General features: G+C 39.1%; 1 protein-coding gene across 4 annotated transcripts in view; it reads left to right on the top strand.

Moving 5' to 3' along the window:
* ccdc85cb (coiled-coil domain containing 85C, b) overlaps positions 1 to 19,194 on the top strand; it is a 61,088-nt gene that overhangs the window by 24,866 nt on the left and 17,028 nt on the right. For all 4 annotated transcript variants that reach the window (XM_080024584.1, XM_080024585.1, XM_080024586.1 and 1 more), the window contains exon 2: positions 15,383 to 15,462. In XM_080024584.1, coding sequence (XP_079880710.1) covers positions 15,383 to 15,462 — 80 coding nt within the window. The remainder of the gene's footprint in view (positions 1 to 15,382; positions 15,463 to 19,194) is intronic.

Genomic DNA, 19,194 nt, shown 5'->3' on the forward strand with positions numbered 1-19,194 from the left:
GTGTGTGTGTGTGTGTGTGTGTGTGTGTGTGTGCGCTTCACTATTCAAGCTCCCTTAATTTCTGGAGCGTCTCAGGGAAAAGGACGTCTGGTACTTAGACACAGACATGGGTGACTCCTCAGTTTGCTGCCAAGTGGGGCTTTCATAGGCTAACATGAAAAAAAAAAATGATTACAAGACGACATGAAGACTTTAATGTAAAGCTCAGCCAAAAATATCTGTAGGCAACATGTTAACTCTAGATTTATTTGGGGAGCTAAATTGGGCAGCGTGGCCCAGTCTGTCCTGTCCTGTCCTGGTTATGGGCTTATGTCTGAAGACGCTGTTTATAAGGCAGCGTATGGAGGGTTTCCATGGTGATCATGTTTATAGCTGCATATCGGTTTGTCGATCATATATCCTCAGAATCTAAATCTTTGTCCTTTATTTTGTAAAGAACATTTGAATTCTCATATTTTCAAATTTGTTGGTGCATTATAGTGCAAAAGTAAAAAAACAGACATAGCGGTACCATAGAGAAATAATGATTAACAATCTAAAAAAAACAAAGGAAAGGCTCACAATGTGCAAAATGTTCTTTATGTCTAGATGAGGGTAAAAAAAACCCACAGACAAGAACGAAAAAAGTGATAGCAGGGGATAAGTATTGAACAGGTATAAATATAAATATTAGTGTAGTTGGATATTTCTATACATGATAAATATAAGACGTATAATAATAATCATAATAATATGTATGCAACAGTATGAAAATGGCTAATAACAGATGGGTTAGGCTCATGTATTACAGTGTTATTACAGTGTTGTTGCAGTGTTGTTACAAAGTTTAATGTGTTAGTGATGCTACATTGTTAAGTGTTGCATTGTTGTCACAGAATTGTTAGTGTTGTTACAGTGTTGTTACACATTGTTGCTGTTGTTACAGTGTTGTGAGAGTGTTAAGGGTGATACCCTGTTGTGACAGCATTGTTAGAGTGTAACAGCATTGTTACAGCATTGTTACAGCATTGTCACAGTTTTCTTCCAGCGTTTTTACAGTGTTGTTACAGTGTTGTCACTGTGTGATATTTAGTGTTGTTACAGTGTTGTTAAGGGTAATACACTGTTGCTACAGAATTGTTACAGTGTTACAGCATTTTTACAGTTCTGTAACAGTGTTGTTAGAGCGTTGTTACAGGGTTGTTACAGTGTTGCAACATTTAGTGTTATTACATTGTTGTTACAGTGTTATTAAAAGGTTTAGTGTTGTTACAGTGTTGTTAAGGGTATTATGCTGTTGTTACAGCGTTGTTACAGTGTTACAGCATTTTTACAGTGTTGTTACAGCATTGTTACAGCTCTGTTACAGCATTGTTACAGGAATTTTACAGCGTTGTTACTGTGCAATGTTTAGTATTGTTACAGTGCTGTCACAGTAGTGCTACAGAGTTGTTTCCTTCTTTTTAAAATGGCCTTTCTTCTTTCCTTCACCAATGGAGAGAATGGTTCTGTCGCCTTCGCTTAAATTTCACAAAAGGTCGTCAAGTGCAGTCCAGTCCAAGGTCTGCGATTGATGCAAATGACATTAGAAACCAGGTTATTTTCATCTAATTTAAACCATAACAAGAAAAATAATCCTCTAACAAATAAAATTAATAAAAAATAAAAAATATATATATTTTTTAGATTCGATGAGTCCATACCATGATCATCATCAGAAACAGGGTTTTCTTCTCGGATGGTGAAAAGCCTGACGCCGCACATTGCATCATGTCCCTGAGATTTTCGGAGGCAGATATAATAACAGGGTTTGAGGGTTATACTTATTTTTTGTTTTTCATTTATTTTCTCCATCTAACCACCACCAGTTGGACTCTCAAAACTGAACAGTCGGTCAGGAAAGACTTTTTGAAAAGAAAAACTAATGGGGCACAAGGAAAATGTATTCTAATGACATCACCATGATGACGGAGGAAAGGAGACGGATGGGGTTAAAGAGCTTTAGATTTGTATCCCGTGGGTGGTTTGAGGTAAGGTCTCCTTAAACCTCCTCCACTGTAATGTGGGATTGAGAGCGTGTGTGGAGGGTGTACGGTGTTGATGGCAGTTTGTTTGACAAAATTTGTTTTTCTTTCATATTTGTGTAAATATTTTTGGTTTGTATTTTCACTGTCACGCTGGTGAATTACTAAAGTTATACTTCAGTTGAGGGGGAATTCACTTTTTGGAGTCGTTATAGTCGATAGTAGTTCCAAATGTAGTTGCATATAAAACTCAAGATCTAATTTCAGTTGTTTTTTCACTTTTGATTGTTGTTTATTGTATATTTTCACATTTTTCTAGCCTCTAGTTAATCTTGAGGTTGTTTGTATATTGTCAATTGTCAGTTTAATTTTTAGGTTGATTGTATTTTGTCATTTCCTTTATTCTTTTTTATTGTAATTACTCTATTGCCATTGCTTATTTCCTACATGAGCTGCTATCTATCTAACTACCTAACTACCTATCTATCTATCTATCTATCTATCTATCTATCTATCTATCTATCTATCTAGCTGTCTATCTATCTATCTATCTATCTATCTATCTATCTATCTATCTATCTATCTATCTATCTATCTATCTATCTATCTATCTATCTATCTATCTATCTATCTATCTATCTAGCTGTCTATCTATCTAGCTGTCTATCTATCTATCTATCTATCTAGCTGTCTGTCTATGTATGTTATTTAGTATTTTAGCCTAAATAACCCCGCTTTTAGATACTAAAAGGTGTATTTCCCTCATTTCACATGAGCTAGGCTAGCTGATCCCATCCACAGCCAGGCATTTGGCACACACAGTTCGAATGCAAATCTACTTCAATGTGGGTTGACAATCCAATCATTCTGAATGATGGAAAGAATGTTGCTTACTTTTCCTGAATCGATGGAGGAGGAGGAGTCATGAACTTTGACCTTCTGGTGTCAAGGGGTCATAACATGAGTGACACTGAACATGAGATGGAGAGATTGGAGCACTTTAGGACTTGGAAATGAAAGGGAAGATGATAAACTCAATATCGTGGTCTGACCAGGCTCCCTAGATTTAATTTGTTTTACTTTTAGGGCTATATATATATATATATACTGTATATATACTGTGTATGTATATATATATATATATATATATATATATATATATATATATATATATATATATATATATATATATATATATATACACACACACCTTGAGCTAAAAGTGAGAATAGTCTTCATTGAATCTCTAGAGGGATAAACACATAATGACAAATATTTTTTACTGCATGGAAAAAAAAAAAGTCATACCTGCAACACATTCATTTTTGAGGATTTCCTTAGTTCAAATATATACTTTTATTTCTCAGTTTGAAGGTGAGAAAACCAAAAATAAACCCAAAACAAAACGTTTTTTTAAAGTTCAACTTGACTCACGAATTTCTGCTTGGGCGTCACTGTGTCACAATTTGAATGAAATATCTACTCAACTTAGTTATTGCTGTGGTAAAATTGTGAAAGTAATATTGATTTAAATAATATAAATGCTTCTCAGTGAACTTTCCTCTAGGAATAATAATTTAGACTAAGTTAAGACTTGTAAATGCACCCAACGTAAGACTGTGCCGTAGCGTGGAGTTCACCTGGAAGTTTTTAATCTACCTATACCGCTGGTTCTTAATGCCTTTCAATCAGTAATTGAAGACGAATTGGAAAATGTCCTTTTGTCTAAGTATTGTATGTATAGTATGATTTCAATGTCAAGGTATGGAAGGCAAAAATAAGTGGTTTATTTATAGGTCTTTCAGGGGAGGGTAACGTAGACATGTGTCTCGTTGTTGCTTCACTCTTTCAGTCAGCTGACCTCTTACATGCGTGTAGATTTGTACGCTTGAAATCAATGTATGTAATGTAAAATGCATGTTGTGGGGCTTGAACAAATGAAATAACATGCATTTCCAATGCATAATAATAAATAAGGAATAAATACGAAAATAAATCAATATATAATGACACAAACACAGTTATGTGTCTAACTTCTGTATTCATTAAACCATAAGGTGCAACAGAAACAAAACCACTGCAGGATAGTTTTTGTTTTTTTTTGTGGTGTGCTATCTGAGTAAAACCACTTGTGTAGCTTATTGTTTTAATCTTTTGATTAGTCCAGAAGAAGAATGCCGGTCTGGCAGCCACTTGGGTTTAATACCAATCAAAGCTCGGGGCTTAAATCTGGTTCTAACCCGTAATGACTGAGTGCATCGCCATGTGTTGCGTCGTCCATCCACAAAAAGGTTCGTGTTGGGGGAAGAGAATTAGCTGTCGTATTGTTTAAGTATAGGGTGTGTTTGGTATGCTGGAAACCATCAAAAAATAAATAAAGAAATAAATAAATAAATAGATAAATAGATAAATAAATAAATAAATAAATAAATAAATAAATAAATAAATAAATACATTATATATATATATATATATATATATATATATATATATATATATATATATATATATATATATAATGATGTGTATATACTGTGTGTATATATATATATATATATATATATATATATATATATATATATATATATATATATATATATATATATATATATAAATGATGTGTATATACTGTATATATATATATATATATATATATATATGTGTGTATATATATAAATGATGTGTATATACTGTGTATATATATATATATATATATATATATATATATATATATATATATATATAAATTATGTGTATATACTGTATATATATATATATATATATATATATATATATGTGTGTGTGTGTACTTAACCCAGTACAGTTTCACACCATGAGGCCAATTTTTTCCAAAATGCATCTTCAGATCCACAGCATCAATGCAAAGGTGTAATTGGGCCTATTAACCTTTTCATCCAACATGCAATGCAGGACCATCTTTTAAATGAACATTTATTTATTTCTTTTTATTTATGTTTTTAACCTGTGCTTTCAGCAAGCTGGGCATACAACACCGAGTATTTGTGTCATTGCATCTAGGACAGAGTTATTCTACAAGTGGAGTTCAAGTTCTCAACCTGCAATGCAGCTGTTTATTAATTCTTAAATCATCAAGAACTACTGCAATAACTCTGTCCTGTGAACGACCTGTAGGATGACAAGAGCACAGTTTTTGGTTTTACAGAACCACCACCAACCCCCCTCTTTGGTGAACAATTTTACCATGTTTGGGTCTATAAACAACTGATCAATACTCCAAGAGGGGGAGATTCACCACGGGTGAGACAATTTGATATTCCAAATTAGACAAATTAGACAGAAACATACAACATTTACACTAAACATAAACATTGGATGACAGCATGTATTCAAAAACAGAGTTAATTAGGTCCAGGAAAACTGGAACTGCAATTGGGCACATGGTCTCTTCCTGTCATAGTTATGGCAGTAAATGAGGGAGGATGCTGGTTGGAAACCAACCAGGAGGATGCTGGGTTGCATTCGAAGCAATACGGTGCTGTGTGTGTGTGTGATAGGACCGCCTGTATGTGTGTGTGTGTGTAAGATGTCCACCGGTGAGTGTACAGGACTTATCCCAATTGGTTCTGGTGTATAAGGTCAGTATTATGTCGTGGTGGTTGCAAGCAGCGGAAAGGGTCCCAAAGCCCCCCCCGAGCTCCGCAGCTGCGTAGACACCCCACGGCTGCAGGTAAGCCCAGAGCACCCTGCCCTGCAGCCACAGAAGACCCCCGGGCCCCCAGAGAAGCCGGAGGCCCGCAGAGCAACCCCCACGCATGGCCCAACGAGCATAACCCAGGGAGCATGAGGAGACCCCGCATCCTAGGGGCGTACACATACAACGCTGCCCCAAGTGCAGGCACAAGATGCAGGACCGGCGGGACCCCCACGCCCCACACAAAGGCAGGCCGGCCCGGACGCAGCCGACCAGACGCCCCAAACGGCCACGACTGCCGAGCGCCCATCCGCGTAGCAGAGTGTGCTCAGCGCGGGGCACCGGGATGTTGGCCCCCTCCCCCGCCGACGCCAGTAGGCTGCCAGATATATGGGCCCTCCACCACCCCTGGCACCCGGGGCAACCGCTGCAGAGAAGCTGCGCAGCGAGAGCAAAGGCCGACAGCCGCCCCCCCCCCCCCCCCCCCCCCCAACCCACGCCCACAACAGAAAGCAGCCCCCCCAGAGGCCCCGGAAGGCACCGGCGGTGCTCTCCGCAGCCCTGCGAGGTCACAGCACACCTTAAGTCACTAGGCCCAAGCCGCAGGACTCCAGCCTAGCCGGCGGGGGGGCAACCGGCCAACCACGCCCCCACACCGACCCGCCAGCGATCTGCCACCCACCCCAGAAAACCCCAGTGCTCAATGTGTGCTGTTGGCAATTGCAGTTAAAATCGCAGGCAGCGGGGGTGCGAGTCCTTCAGGCAAGTCAAACCTGAATCACTCGTACCCCTCTTGCCCCGCAGACTCTGGTCTGGTTCAGTGTTGTTCGGAGTAGGATTGGTGTGCGAGTGTATGTGTTCTAAGCTAATATGAGTGTGATTACAATTTCGGGATGGACGAGAAGCACGCTGGGGCAGGAGTGTGACAGGCAAGATGGCAGCCGCCCACTGCATCCCCACCCACATAGCTTGCACCCGACCCATCCCGCAGGCCCATGCCTATTGTGTGGTGTATGTACTGAGTATGAGTTTTGGCACTGGTAGAGATAGGCGAAGCCCGACAAGATCAACGCAATTAATTGTTCTTTAATGAAAAGACGTTGAAAAGACTTGAAAATTTAGTTTGAAAGCTGAGTAGATGTCTTTTTGTCTTTCTCTCTCTTTACGATGACTTTTTCCACTGTCATTAATGGTTTTGGTAGTCAGGGAAATAATATTCACGTTAAATTAAATGAGATGATTCGAGCTAAAAGCTGTCTGTACTTATCCTGGTGATCGAGCAATATGCTTAGCAACTCAATTTCCACCAGAATTTGATGTTGCGTGTACTTGCCAGGCAACAGCCATATGTCCAGTTCTGCAGCACACAAGGGTTGCAAGAGGATACACCAGGGGCACATTTTTTAAGGTAATTGTCAGTATTGCTTTATGGCTAAACGTATGCAATTTGTTAGCGTTTTGCGAAAGCACTCGCATCTTCCACTTAGTTCTGAGTTAAATGCTTTCAAGGTCCCTAGCCATAGAAAAGGTGCTTCAGGGTTAAGGACGCTGCTCTACCTGGCCAACATTCAGGGCTGGGGATTCATAACAAAACACATCCGTTCTCTTCCAAGCTCGTCACTCTTTTTTTGGGGGCGGGTAGAATGAGGAGGGGGAGGCGTGTGACCTAGGTGCATATCAAGACGTGGGTACATTCTGACACACAAACACACACACACACGCACGCACGCACGCACGCAGTAACATGCCTAAGCTTGAATTATACACCCACCCCCCACCCCAAGAAAACGACCTGCACATACAAGCATTCCTTAAACACAAACACACAGAGCTGAAGTGCTCCCTCGCTCCCTCCCTCGCTCCGAGTGGGTGCCATGTCCTGTCAGATGGGGTTAGCTCCCCGCCAGGTGATGAGCCAGCCAGGACTTTGAAGGCCTTCCAGAGGCCCGTGGTTTTTGACGTGTGTGGATTGCCAGGTTTGTGTTGCCACCCCCTCATTAATGCAGCATGGACGCCCGCTTCGCTTGTTACCTCTGCTGTTCTTGTGGTCCGATTTTCCCCTGAGCAGTGATCGAGCATCGGGGCGTCGCCGGGGCAGCCAAGTTGGCCGCAGCAATCAAAGGCTTTCCAATCATCAAATCCTTCCCCACCTCCATCAACCACCTTCTTACTCCTTCTTACTCTGTACCTCTTCTCTTTCTGAAGAAATATGTCCACTCTTTCCTCAACAACAACCAAAAAAGTATAACGCAAAATACAAAAAAATTATAAGTAATCTGAATATGTACGCTCATGTGGAGTTATCTCCGTTACAGCCACCCCAAAAATGTCCACACCGACATTCCAGGTAACTCCCGATACATTTTCCACAATACCGATGCTATCGCGGTGCGATACGCAATACCTCGCACGAAAATACTTCTGTGACGATTCATTGAGATATGTGTCATTGAAGAAGGAAATTATTCAAAATAAAAATTTACAAGCCAGACACAAACCAAGGTAAAGCAAAGTGTATAGAGTCTTGATATGCTTTCAGCTCGGTATTTCATACTTTGATTCAACTTAATGCGAACAAGGATATAACGGTGCCTGTATTTCGATAATGTATTGCCATATTGAGTCATCCCAATTTATCGCTGTACTGTTCACACTATACAACTTTTTGTCTTGTGATCAGGAATCTTACAGTGTTGTGGTTTCACACTACATGACTGATCGGCGACAGGGGCTCACACATTACAAGATCTTTCACCAGGAGGAATCCCCCACGAGTCTGTGGGGTCTCCAAACTATGTTTTGTTATGAAAACATGCAAGAAGTGACACAGGAAATTATGTGATACCATGCTCGGGCAGGATTGTTTCATTTTTATTCTATTCTTGATCATTGTTACAAAAACATCTAATGTAAGCAGAACTTAAATAAGAAATATATTAAAAACCTAGAGAAGAAAAGTAAAATAATTATGTTGTGTGTTTCTGGCTGTGCACTTCCATCTCTCCTTCTTGACTCCTCCCCCTCATGGTGTGTCTGCTCTCATTGGCTGTATCTTGTCACGTCATTCCCAAGTCCAGCTCGACACGACCAGACATTAAATCTGCTTGATATCTCGCCGGCATCTGCGAACCGTTGGTGAACGCTTGGCGAGTCGACGTATCGCCTTGTGAACAGTTCACACCATGCGCTCGTCGCTCACGGGAACACGCTGTGATTTGCCTCCGATCTGGGGCTTTGCTCGAGATCCAAAAACCTCTCTGTGAGTGGAAAATACGCCCAGAATCACATCGTCTCAACTTGGCATTATGAGCCCGCAAAGCAGGCATTAAGCAGACAGCAAACCGTTAGCAAAACTGGCGTGGCAGGAGGGATGAACTGCTTCAGCAGGCCGGCCCATAAGGGCATGGAAGCTTGTGGCGTTGGCAAGTTGTCTGACAGAACAAGCTACATCTCATTGCGTAGCATGTGTATTATTTTATTATTTTTATTATTTTTTCATGTTTTTCTCTAGTTTCCGTATATTCTCTGGGTCTAAGGGTCTGTAATGAAGAATACACATTATTATGTTCTGGTGGAGTGGACTGGACTTGTTGGTTTTGGAGTGTGTGTGTGTGTTCTGGTTTGGCAGCGGCTTCAGAGGGAAAGCAAACAATGGAGACTGTTTGGACTGATCGCCTCTCTTTCTTCCACATCTTGAGGTAATTGACCCAACCTCCCTGCTTGAACACACACGGTCGCACACACACACACACACACACACACACACACAAATGCACGCACACACACGTGCACACACATGCACACGTGCGCACACACACACACACACACACACATACAAGTAGTCACGCCACTTCAAATGTGTGCACGGAATCGCAGATGGGTGTTGAAATCCCCTCAGCCTCTCTCTCCTCTCTCTCTCCCACACAGACATACATTATGCTTACACTCCCACACAACACACATGTAACCGTTCTATTAGATTTTCCACGCAAAAACGCTAATTCGCACTGCAGACACACACACACACGCGCACACACACACACACGCACACCCACACCCACGCGCACACACACACGCACACGCATGCACACACACACACCCACGCGCACTCACACACACACACACACACACACACACACACACACACACACACACACACACACACACACACACACACACAATGTCTCGGTCTTAGAGATGAAAGCTAAAGCGAATGCCAGGAATAATAATAATAAAAAGTAAAAACGAGTGGCTTCAGTGCAGTGTAGGATTGTGAACAGCCATGGGATCTGTCTGTTCTTTATCCAGGATCTCTTTGATGTAGGAAAAGGTTGGTTTTGCTGCGATGGTAGCGGGTTAAATGCAGGAAACTTAAAAGTGTGTGTGTGTTCCAGTGGGTAAACCAGTGGGCCAACACTTTAAAGACCTTAAAGAGAGACAGAGAGACCCCCCCCACCCCCCATCCTCGACCTCCTCCAGAACCAACAGAGAAGAAGAGCGGACATATCAAAGAGATAAAAAGATAAGTGGCAAACAAGGTCAGGTTTTTGTTGAGAGAGATGGGTGGGGACTATAAATAAAAAATGGCGAGAAAGCCTGAAAGTTTTTGAGAGGAGGAATGGAACGGTGAAGTGGACGGTAAAAGGGAGGGAGGAAGGGAGGTGGTGAACCAAATGAGGGAGGGAGGAGGTGGAAGAACAAAACTGGAAAGCACCCCCACCCCCCCCACAATGCAGAGAAGAAGGTAGAATAAGGACATGGGCGAACAAGGTTAAATGGAGAGAGAGAGGGAGGGAGAGAGAAAATGGGCGTGAGAGAGACAGACAGAGAGAGAGAGAGGCGGTGGAAGTGGGTCACAGTGGCAGCGTGATGTGATATAGAGTGACAGAGAGCGAGAAAGAGAGAGCGTGATGGACTCATGCCACTGTCTGCATCATGTTGCATCCTCCGTGAACAAACTAACACACACACACTGAATCTAATTCAACAAGCGCTTCAGCTCATTTCATTTGATGCACTAGACTCAGGGGTAAAAATAGCTGCAGTGTGTGTGTGTGTGTGTGTGTGTGTGTGTGTATACAAGTTTAACATCTAGGTTTACATCTCTGTCTGCCCCCCCCCCCAAAGCATCACACTATATTCATCTTTCTCTCTCTCTCTCTCTCTCTCTCTCTCTCGCTCTCAATTCAATTCAAAATGCTTTATTAAAATTGTAAACATATGTTTACATCGTCAAAACAAATGGAAAAACCCTAAAAAATTAATATCAAGATAAATTAAAAGTGAAAAAAATATTTTTACAAATGATTTACAAATGAATTTCCAAATGAGTGAAGGTAACCTAATATAAAAATAGAACCTTTTGAGCATTGCGGTTAAAATGTTTATAAACAGATTGTGATGATAGAAGATAACTGAAAATGAAAATAGAACATTTCAAACATTTATTTAAAAAAATAAATATATATATATATATATATATATATGAAAGATAAGTGAAGACGACCCAATATAGAAAAAAAATTACCTATATCCTGAAATATTTTAAATATGTATACAGATAAATGAAGATAACCTTTAAGTTAAGATGACCTAAAAATAGAAAAATTGTGATTTTTTACTTTGCTGTTAAAAAGTATGTATGCAGATAAGGGAAAATAACCTAAAAATGTTGAGTAAATTTGAAATGGTAATTTAGTATATGTAAATAAATATATGTAAATGCAATAGATTTCATATAAATACAATACAGTAGATAATGAAATACAATACAGTAGATAATTAAATATAATACAGGAGATAATTTTATATAATACAGTAGATATATAAATCCATGATAATCCAGTTTTTTTCCCTCCTGTGGCTCTGGGGATATTCTGTTTATTTCCTTGTTATACAGCATTTAAGCTTTTAGTCCCGTTCTGTTCACCTTGTGTACTTACACCATAGCAACATTACTTGCTGTTATACATAAATAATATTCTCTCCCTCCCTCCATCCCTCTATCCTCCCTCCATCCCTCTATCCTCCCTCCATCCCTCCATCCTCCAAGGTAGCAAGTGCTTTCCGAGCTATGATGGGCAATTACCCCAAAATGATCCATCAGCCGCCTGGGGGAGGAGAGAGAGGGAGAGAGGGATATGGGTGAAGAATAAAATAATAAAAAATTTAAAAAATGAAATAAAGGCTTTTGAGGGAATTTGCGAGGGGCATCCCAGAAGCGTGCTTTTAATTGGTTTGACCTTTCTGCTCCACCGGGGATGTTGGAGAGGGATCCCCCCACCCCCTCCGGGCCGGTCCTCGAGTCAGCTTGATCCTGGATTCCTCTTCTTTCAGCAAAAATTCGAAATTCTGCTGCTCTGAATTGTGAATGCTGTGAAGTACAAGATGCAATTTGTAATTGGATGATATTACGTAATGTGATAATTTATGACACATTCTAATGTCTGAGTATTCTAATGACCAAATAATGTGGTTTGTAAAAGTTAACTGAAAACAAATGAGTGCTTTGTTTGCACTTTTTCCTACAATGAAAAAGTAAAACAAATGTATTTGATGATATCGCAGCCATGTGCAAATATGTGAAGAGTGCATTTCAACCTTACAATGACAGAAAAAAAATCAATGCACGTTACATTTATGCCACACCATACAAAAGCTTAAATTTAAATCGTATTTTAATAATATATCTATATGTTAATATATATATTACTATATTGTGTGTATATATATATATATATATATATATATATATATATATATATATATATATATATATATATGATTGTATATTTGTAATTAATGATATATATATTAAAATATATCATTTTTTATAATGTAACCACTCTAATAATAATAATAATAATAATGATGATAATACGGTACCATGAATAACATAATAAATAATATAATGATAAAACGTGTATGAAATCTATGTTGTTTTTTTTTTGTTTTTTTTTATTTATTTATTTAAATTCGACACACTCCTTAAAATTATTTTGATTTATTCAAAGTGATTCTTCTCCTTTTTAATTTGCTGACTAGAAGATGTGTGGGGACGCCTGTGAGAAACAGGTTGTATAGGTTGGGAATAAGATCTCAGGTGGCAGTGGTGATGGTGTCGATCTGTAAAATCATTCACCAAAACCCGGAGGAAAAACAGCAAAGGTTCCTTTTTTTTGGAGCAGGCTGAGGAGCCCTGGTCTCTAATCGGCTTGTGGAGATCTGGCCGCAGGTCGTGCCAACAGATGAATCCAGATTAGAGGGTCACAAGGCAGGACGAGAGGATTAGAAGCCATGGCCTCCTCCTCCTCCTCTTCAGACCAGGAGAATGTCATCCCATCGCCCAAAAAGAAAGCAGCTGACAGCGCTGTCCGCCACCATCACCTCACTCACCCCCAAAATGTCACAGAGCTGACTCCCTGAAATAGACCGACAGTGAGTGACCACGCTGGGGAGCAGCTTCGGCCTTTGAGGTGGAGCGTTTTTTGGCTCAATAAAGTGGCTTTGGAGCTCTTAGACCTCAGAGACAATCATTTTCAATTTGGTTTTGCAGTTTGGGACATAGCAAAAAGTGTATACACTGTTTTGGTTTATCACCTTCAACCCAAGACTCAAACTTACAGCTTGGGTGTTGGACATTTGAGGTATATTGGTATCTCACACACCAACAGATCAATTACCTATCTTTATTTCACCGTGTTAAGATCCACATCTGTCTATTACAAGCTATCCCTTCTACAGGATTGGGTGGTTTGTTTTTTTATGTTGCTCTGCTCAATAGCGTCCCCTGCTTGCAGACGGTGGACCAACATGTGTCTCCAACAGGGCAGATTGCTTGGATGGAATCATTGACAGTACCTGTAAACAGAGGCTAGAGTTACCTTGCTGATAAGTTGGGCTTTCCACTGTTTAGTTCCCATGTGAGTGTGTGTGCCTATGCAGTTTCTCTGCCAGTAATATAAACAAAACCATGAAGCCCAGTAACAACGCCCATTCATTTAATCAATTGCGCAACCCTCTATGTACAAAACGATGTACTTCTATGGTTTATCTCCCGAGGGGTGTGACCTAATGGTTAACTTGGGCCTATAAACACACAATAGCAATCCTATAGAAAGATATTATTGAAAGATAAGCCAAAATTATTATTATTATTATTATTATTATTATTATTCATTAATTTATTTGTTATTATATTAATCATTATTTTGGTGATAATTTTTATTATTAAAAAAACATAAATAGACAAAAATTCTCCACCTCCCACAGATTTATAAGCTGTTTCCCATTTCACTTTTTAGTGCACAATAAGCAACAAATACAAAAGCAGTGCTGCCTTGTTTGTTTCTTGACAACCCATCTGGAGCGCCGTTCCCCCGTGTGGCTCCACTTCCATAAAAAATTAAAATTGTAAATTAAAGGTTTTCAGAAAACAGGTTGAAAGCCTCCCGTCCTGCTGAATCTCAACGCAGCTCGACTCCTCAGAGACGACTTGCCCCCGATTTGAACTCACCAAAGTTTATTCAAGAAAAACGTAGCACACCACTGTAATACACTAAACAGCGGTGATCCGTGAGATGTTTAGGTCACATTTTATTGTTGTATTATCTTTCTTTGTACATAACAAGTAACAAGAAATACAAATATAAAAAAGTTCACAAAATCCTTCCTTAGAATACATTGAAAATGGATGATTCAGTTAAAACACTTATCACAGAACTTATCAATTCACTTATAACACCTATCGCAAAGCACCTATCTGTCATCTATCAACTATCACATATCACCTAACACAACACCTTTCACATATCACCTATCACATAACACCCATCACATAACACCTGTCACAACACATAACACCTGTCACACAACACATAACACCTATCACATAACACCTATCAACCATCACCTATCACATGACACATATCACATAACACACAACACCTATCAACTATCACCTATCACATAACACCTATCACATAACAAATAACACCTATCAACTATCACCTATAACATAACACATACTGTATCACCTAACACATAACACCTATTAACTCTCACCTATCACATTACACATAACACCCATCAACTATCACCTATAACATAACACAACATAACATAACATAACACTTATTATATCACCTATTACATAACACATAACACATCACATATACCTCCAAGGGCGTAACCTTGGTTTGAGAATTGGGGGAAACAATATAAACATTGGCCAAGTTCCTCTGCATCAGAGTCAACATTTCCCTGAACCTACTGCTCTACCTCTATATTTTAGAGACGGTTTGCATAGAAAATGAATTCTTCGCTACCATTGAGACAGTTCCAGGGTCCAATTTGAAATCTTTTTTTTTCTTTTTGGAAGCATCGTTTTTATTGCAGATATGTGTTATTTATTAGTTATTCGGATGCCTGATATTTTGTTTTTTAATTATCTGATTTAAAATCCTGTTGAATCCCAGTCTTACCCAGTTTTTATCTTTCCCCTATTTCTTTGTATTGCTTCCTCCTTGCAATTGAGGGTCTTTATGAGGTTTTAAATAAACCTTTGGAGGTTTTATTTGGTTCTCTCGTTCTTCTGCTCCTATGGACAATTATTCTGCCGTTGGTCTTTGAAATGCTAATCACCTCTTCATTTCTCCTCCTCCTCCTCTCATCCTCCTCTTACTCCTCTTCTCTCTTCCTCCTCCAGATTCCTCCTCCAACTACATCAGGCAGCTGGAGTCTAAAGTGCGGATCTTGGAGGATGACAACAATAAGCTCCTGTCGCAGGTGAGGTCACGCGCACACACAGAACACACACACACACACGCACACACACACACACACACACACACACACACACACACACACACACACACACACACACACACACACACACACACACAGAACACACACACACACACACACACACACACACACACACACACACACACACACACACACACACACACACACACACGCACACACTATACAGACTTACTTTTCATATGAAACTTTTCAATAAACTGTCAGAAGTAACACTCCCTTATTGATTGATTGATCGATTGATTAATTGATTGATCTCTTTTATTTTACATTTAAGAGACAATAGATAATAATGCAATCCATCTATCTCTCTGTCTATCTATGTTCCTACCCATATCTGTTATATCTGGCACATGGAAATTTTACTCAAGTAATTTTGAATCAGGTTATTGTACTTTTAAGTACTATGATTTTCAGTAAAAAGTCCTAAGTTCTTCTTCCAGCACTGGTGGCTGAACCAGAACCAGCATATCCAGTAGCAGTGAGAAGCAAAAAATCCCCAGTTGCATTCATTTCTCCTACTCCGTAGAATGTTTCTCTCTCCATCTTTAATTCATGGGAGTGTGTTTGGTCTCCGGGAGCCGAGCCCCTATGTTTGGCCCCCGAGGCTACTCTGACGAAGGGATGAGAGAGGGAGGGGGGGTGGGGGGTGAAGGAGAAGGAAGTGACAGTGGCAGCGTGGGTGCTTCTCTCTCCAAAATCTGGCCTTGCTCTGACTGCTCTTTTCATTTTTGGGAGGGAGAGGAGAGAAGGGGGGAGGTGAAGGAGCGACTGCGTTTTGAAAATTATATTCTGGTTCACGGCAAGGGCACACGTTAAATAAAAATCCGAAAATGTGTGTGATGTCGGGGTCCTTTTGATTCGCCGATTCAGATTTGACACAGAGATGTAATTCTTGGTCGTGTGTCGCGTATAATCAGATGCATTTTTAATTCGTAAATGTTTTAAGTTCATGCCAAAATGAACAAAAAAAAAGTAAATTAAATTCATTAGAAATCCCACATAGGGATCAATAAAGTGTCTTATCTTCTTATCTAATCTTATTGTAAAATCAGATGTATTTTTCACTCTTATAAACACTAAAATTAAACTCATTCAATTCATTAAAGCTTAATTTAAAGTGTATTTGCGCCTGGCCAAAGCAGTTTCTACAGAGAGATTGTGGGAGCATCAGAAAGCAAAAGAGCTGCAGTTATGAACTCTGATTCCCCAAATCTGAAATGGGTATAATATTGACCTATTTCATCATGAAATGCATTTTGCTTTGATTGTATTGTAACTATTTGATGGCCTTGTGTTGATGGAAAGCACTTTGAGTCGCATGTTGTGTATGAAAGGTGCTATACAAAAGGTTGTTATTCAGGGTTAACCCTATTGTTTTTATTAAAGGGGACCTATAATGCTTTTCCTTATTTTCTGTCATACTGTATATATAATGTTCCAAAGTGGGATGTTCATATTAGACGTGGCCAGACTGTCAGATAATGAGGTAAACTAATGACAAAGTAATTGCTGTGAACAAAACTCTCAGGCTTCCGACCGCTGTGTTTGCTAAGGCTTTTTCTACTCTCTGCACGAACTGACGTCAGCTGGTCACGGATTTCTTTATATGGTCATCTGCTCCATCCCATCCCCTGTGTGTCTCTCCAAACAAAACCAATACAAATATAATAAAAGTGTTTTTATTGTAGATGTTTTATTTTCCAACATTAATATTTTCCATGAAGCAAAAAATCCTGTGTCCAAAAGTCCCGGTGCGTCGCGGTGCAGCGTCAGTGTCTCCCACAAGCTTGAAGCACGGCAACGAAACTCAGAGCAACCTTTTAAACGAGGCCTTGTAGAGGTTATATGAGTTAAAATTCAACAACTGGATTGCTTGTTTCTCACCTCCAATTTGTTCACAAACAGATTTTTTTGTACTGATAAGGTGAAATTAGTTAAAGTTTACAGAGTAAATAAAACGGAGCCCGGAGTAAAGCTCAAACGCCATTGGTTCACAGAACCCGCAACTTATGCTCAAACCCCAGTGGCTCAGAACTAGGGGCTTGGCTGCTCATTCACAGTTAAAGCGACACACACTGAAACAGCCCGTTTTGGAACACTATGGTATAGAGGCATGTTAGAATGGCTCGAATACATAACCTGAGTGGTATTTCCAGCAAAAAACTTCAGAAACATGTTTTGGAGACCTCAGAGATATTAACATGGGTAAAAACGGAATGGAAAACGGTGTGTGGATGTCATGGATCCGCCGCACTCACAGATACGATTAATCAAATGTGAAAGCCGTCGTCCCAGTTCGATCCAGATCGGTCCATTGTGGAATAATTTAGTTCGATAAAAATGTAAAGTATTACCAGAAGAAAATTTGATTAAATAAAGTGCAGCGTATTAAACATCATAAATATATACGCTTCTGAGGACAACAGAAGCGTATAAATTAAACAAAACTTGCAACAAAAGCCATAAGCAATCGCATAATACAAGGAACATGTATTTATTGTGTATGTGTTTTGAAATATTTCCATTTATTTGTGTTTTTGGGTTCCCTTCCAGATGCCTCAAAGATTTGTTACAATTTCAACAAAAATGTGCAGCTCACTACACACTTTTCACAATTATTTTCATGATATATCCTTAGAAGTCAATTAAAACACTTATATTCATTAGTTAATTGATTTATAGGTTCATAAAATACATAATTATTGTGAAGGCAGTTTTCTGTTGATTTACCAAGTGCCATAAAATAATTCTGTTCCCCAAATAGCTGTTGCCTGCAGCTATATTTATTATATTATTATTATTATCATTAGCATTATTTTTTTTATTATCATATTCAACAGAACAATATGTTTGCATTTGTTTGCATTTTTACCGAGATGCTAATAAATATTATATACTCTAATCTACAGTACTGAGAAACGCAATACAGTCACATTCTCTATAACATGTGACATATTTAGCCTAAGTTTTCCCTAAGTTGTACCTGTATTAATGTCTTTCTAATTGGAATCCTTGGAAGCTTCTTTAACCTGAACCACAGATCCGTGTGCGGTCACAGTGTGGGTGGAATCTCACTGACATCAAACCTTTGTGATCCACGCAATTAGTGCTTTGTGTCACAATTAGGAGCTCACCGGGACGTCGAGCAGAGGTTCCTTTTATTAAAAAATAATAAGACCTTTTATTAGAATCGCAGCTCATCTTACACCGTGGAGACACTGCAAGAAAATGTCTTGGGTTGAATCATACATAATAGAGTAAAGGTAATTCTGAATAAAGCTGCCACTGGTCACAGATTCTTAAATATAGAATAAAAAGAGGGCTTGTTTGTCTGTTTCAGTTTAGTTCAGAGGTTTGTAGAAGGTCAGTTTTTAAATTATTAGTTAGTATTTCTTGATATATTTTTTGTTTTTCCTTTTCTTTATTGTTGATTTTTTTGTGTATATTTTTTCATTACTTGTATGATTTTATCTTTACAAATTAATTTTGAGTATTAATATTGAGTATCTTATCTCTATTTCTCTATTTATATCTATAGCTACTCTATCTCTCTCTCCCTATCTCTATATACATTTATCTACAGTATCTACTGTATATACACACAGCATATATATATATATATATATATATATATATACATACCTACTATATATGTGTATATCTCTATATCCCTCTCGATATATATCTATCTAT

Source organism: Zeus faber (genome assembly GCF_960531495.2).
Source record: "Zeus faber genome assembly, chromosome: 2".
Lineage (NCBI taxonomy): Eukaryota > Metazoa > Chordata > Actinopteri > Zeiformes > Zeidae > Zeus > Zeus faber.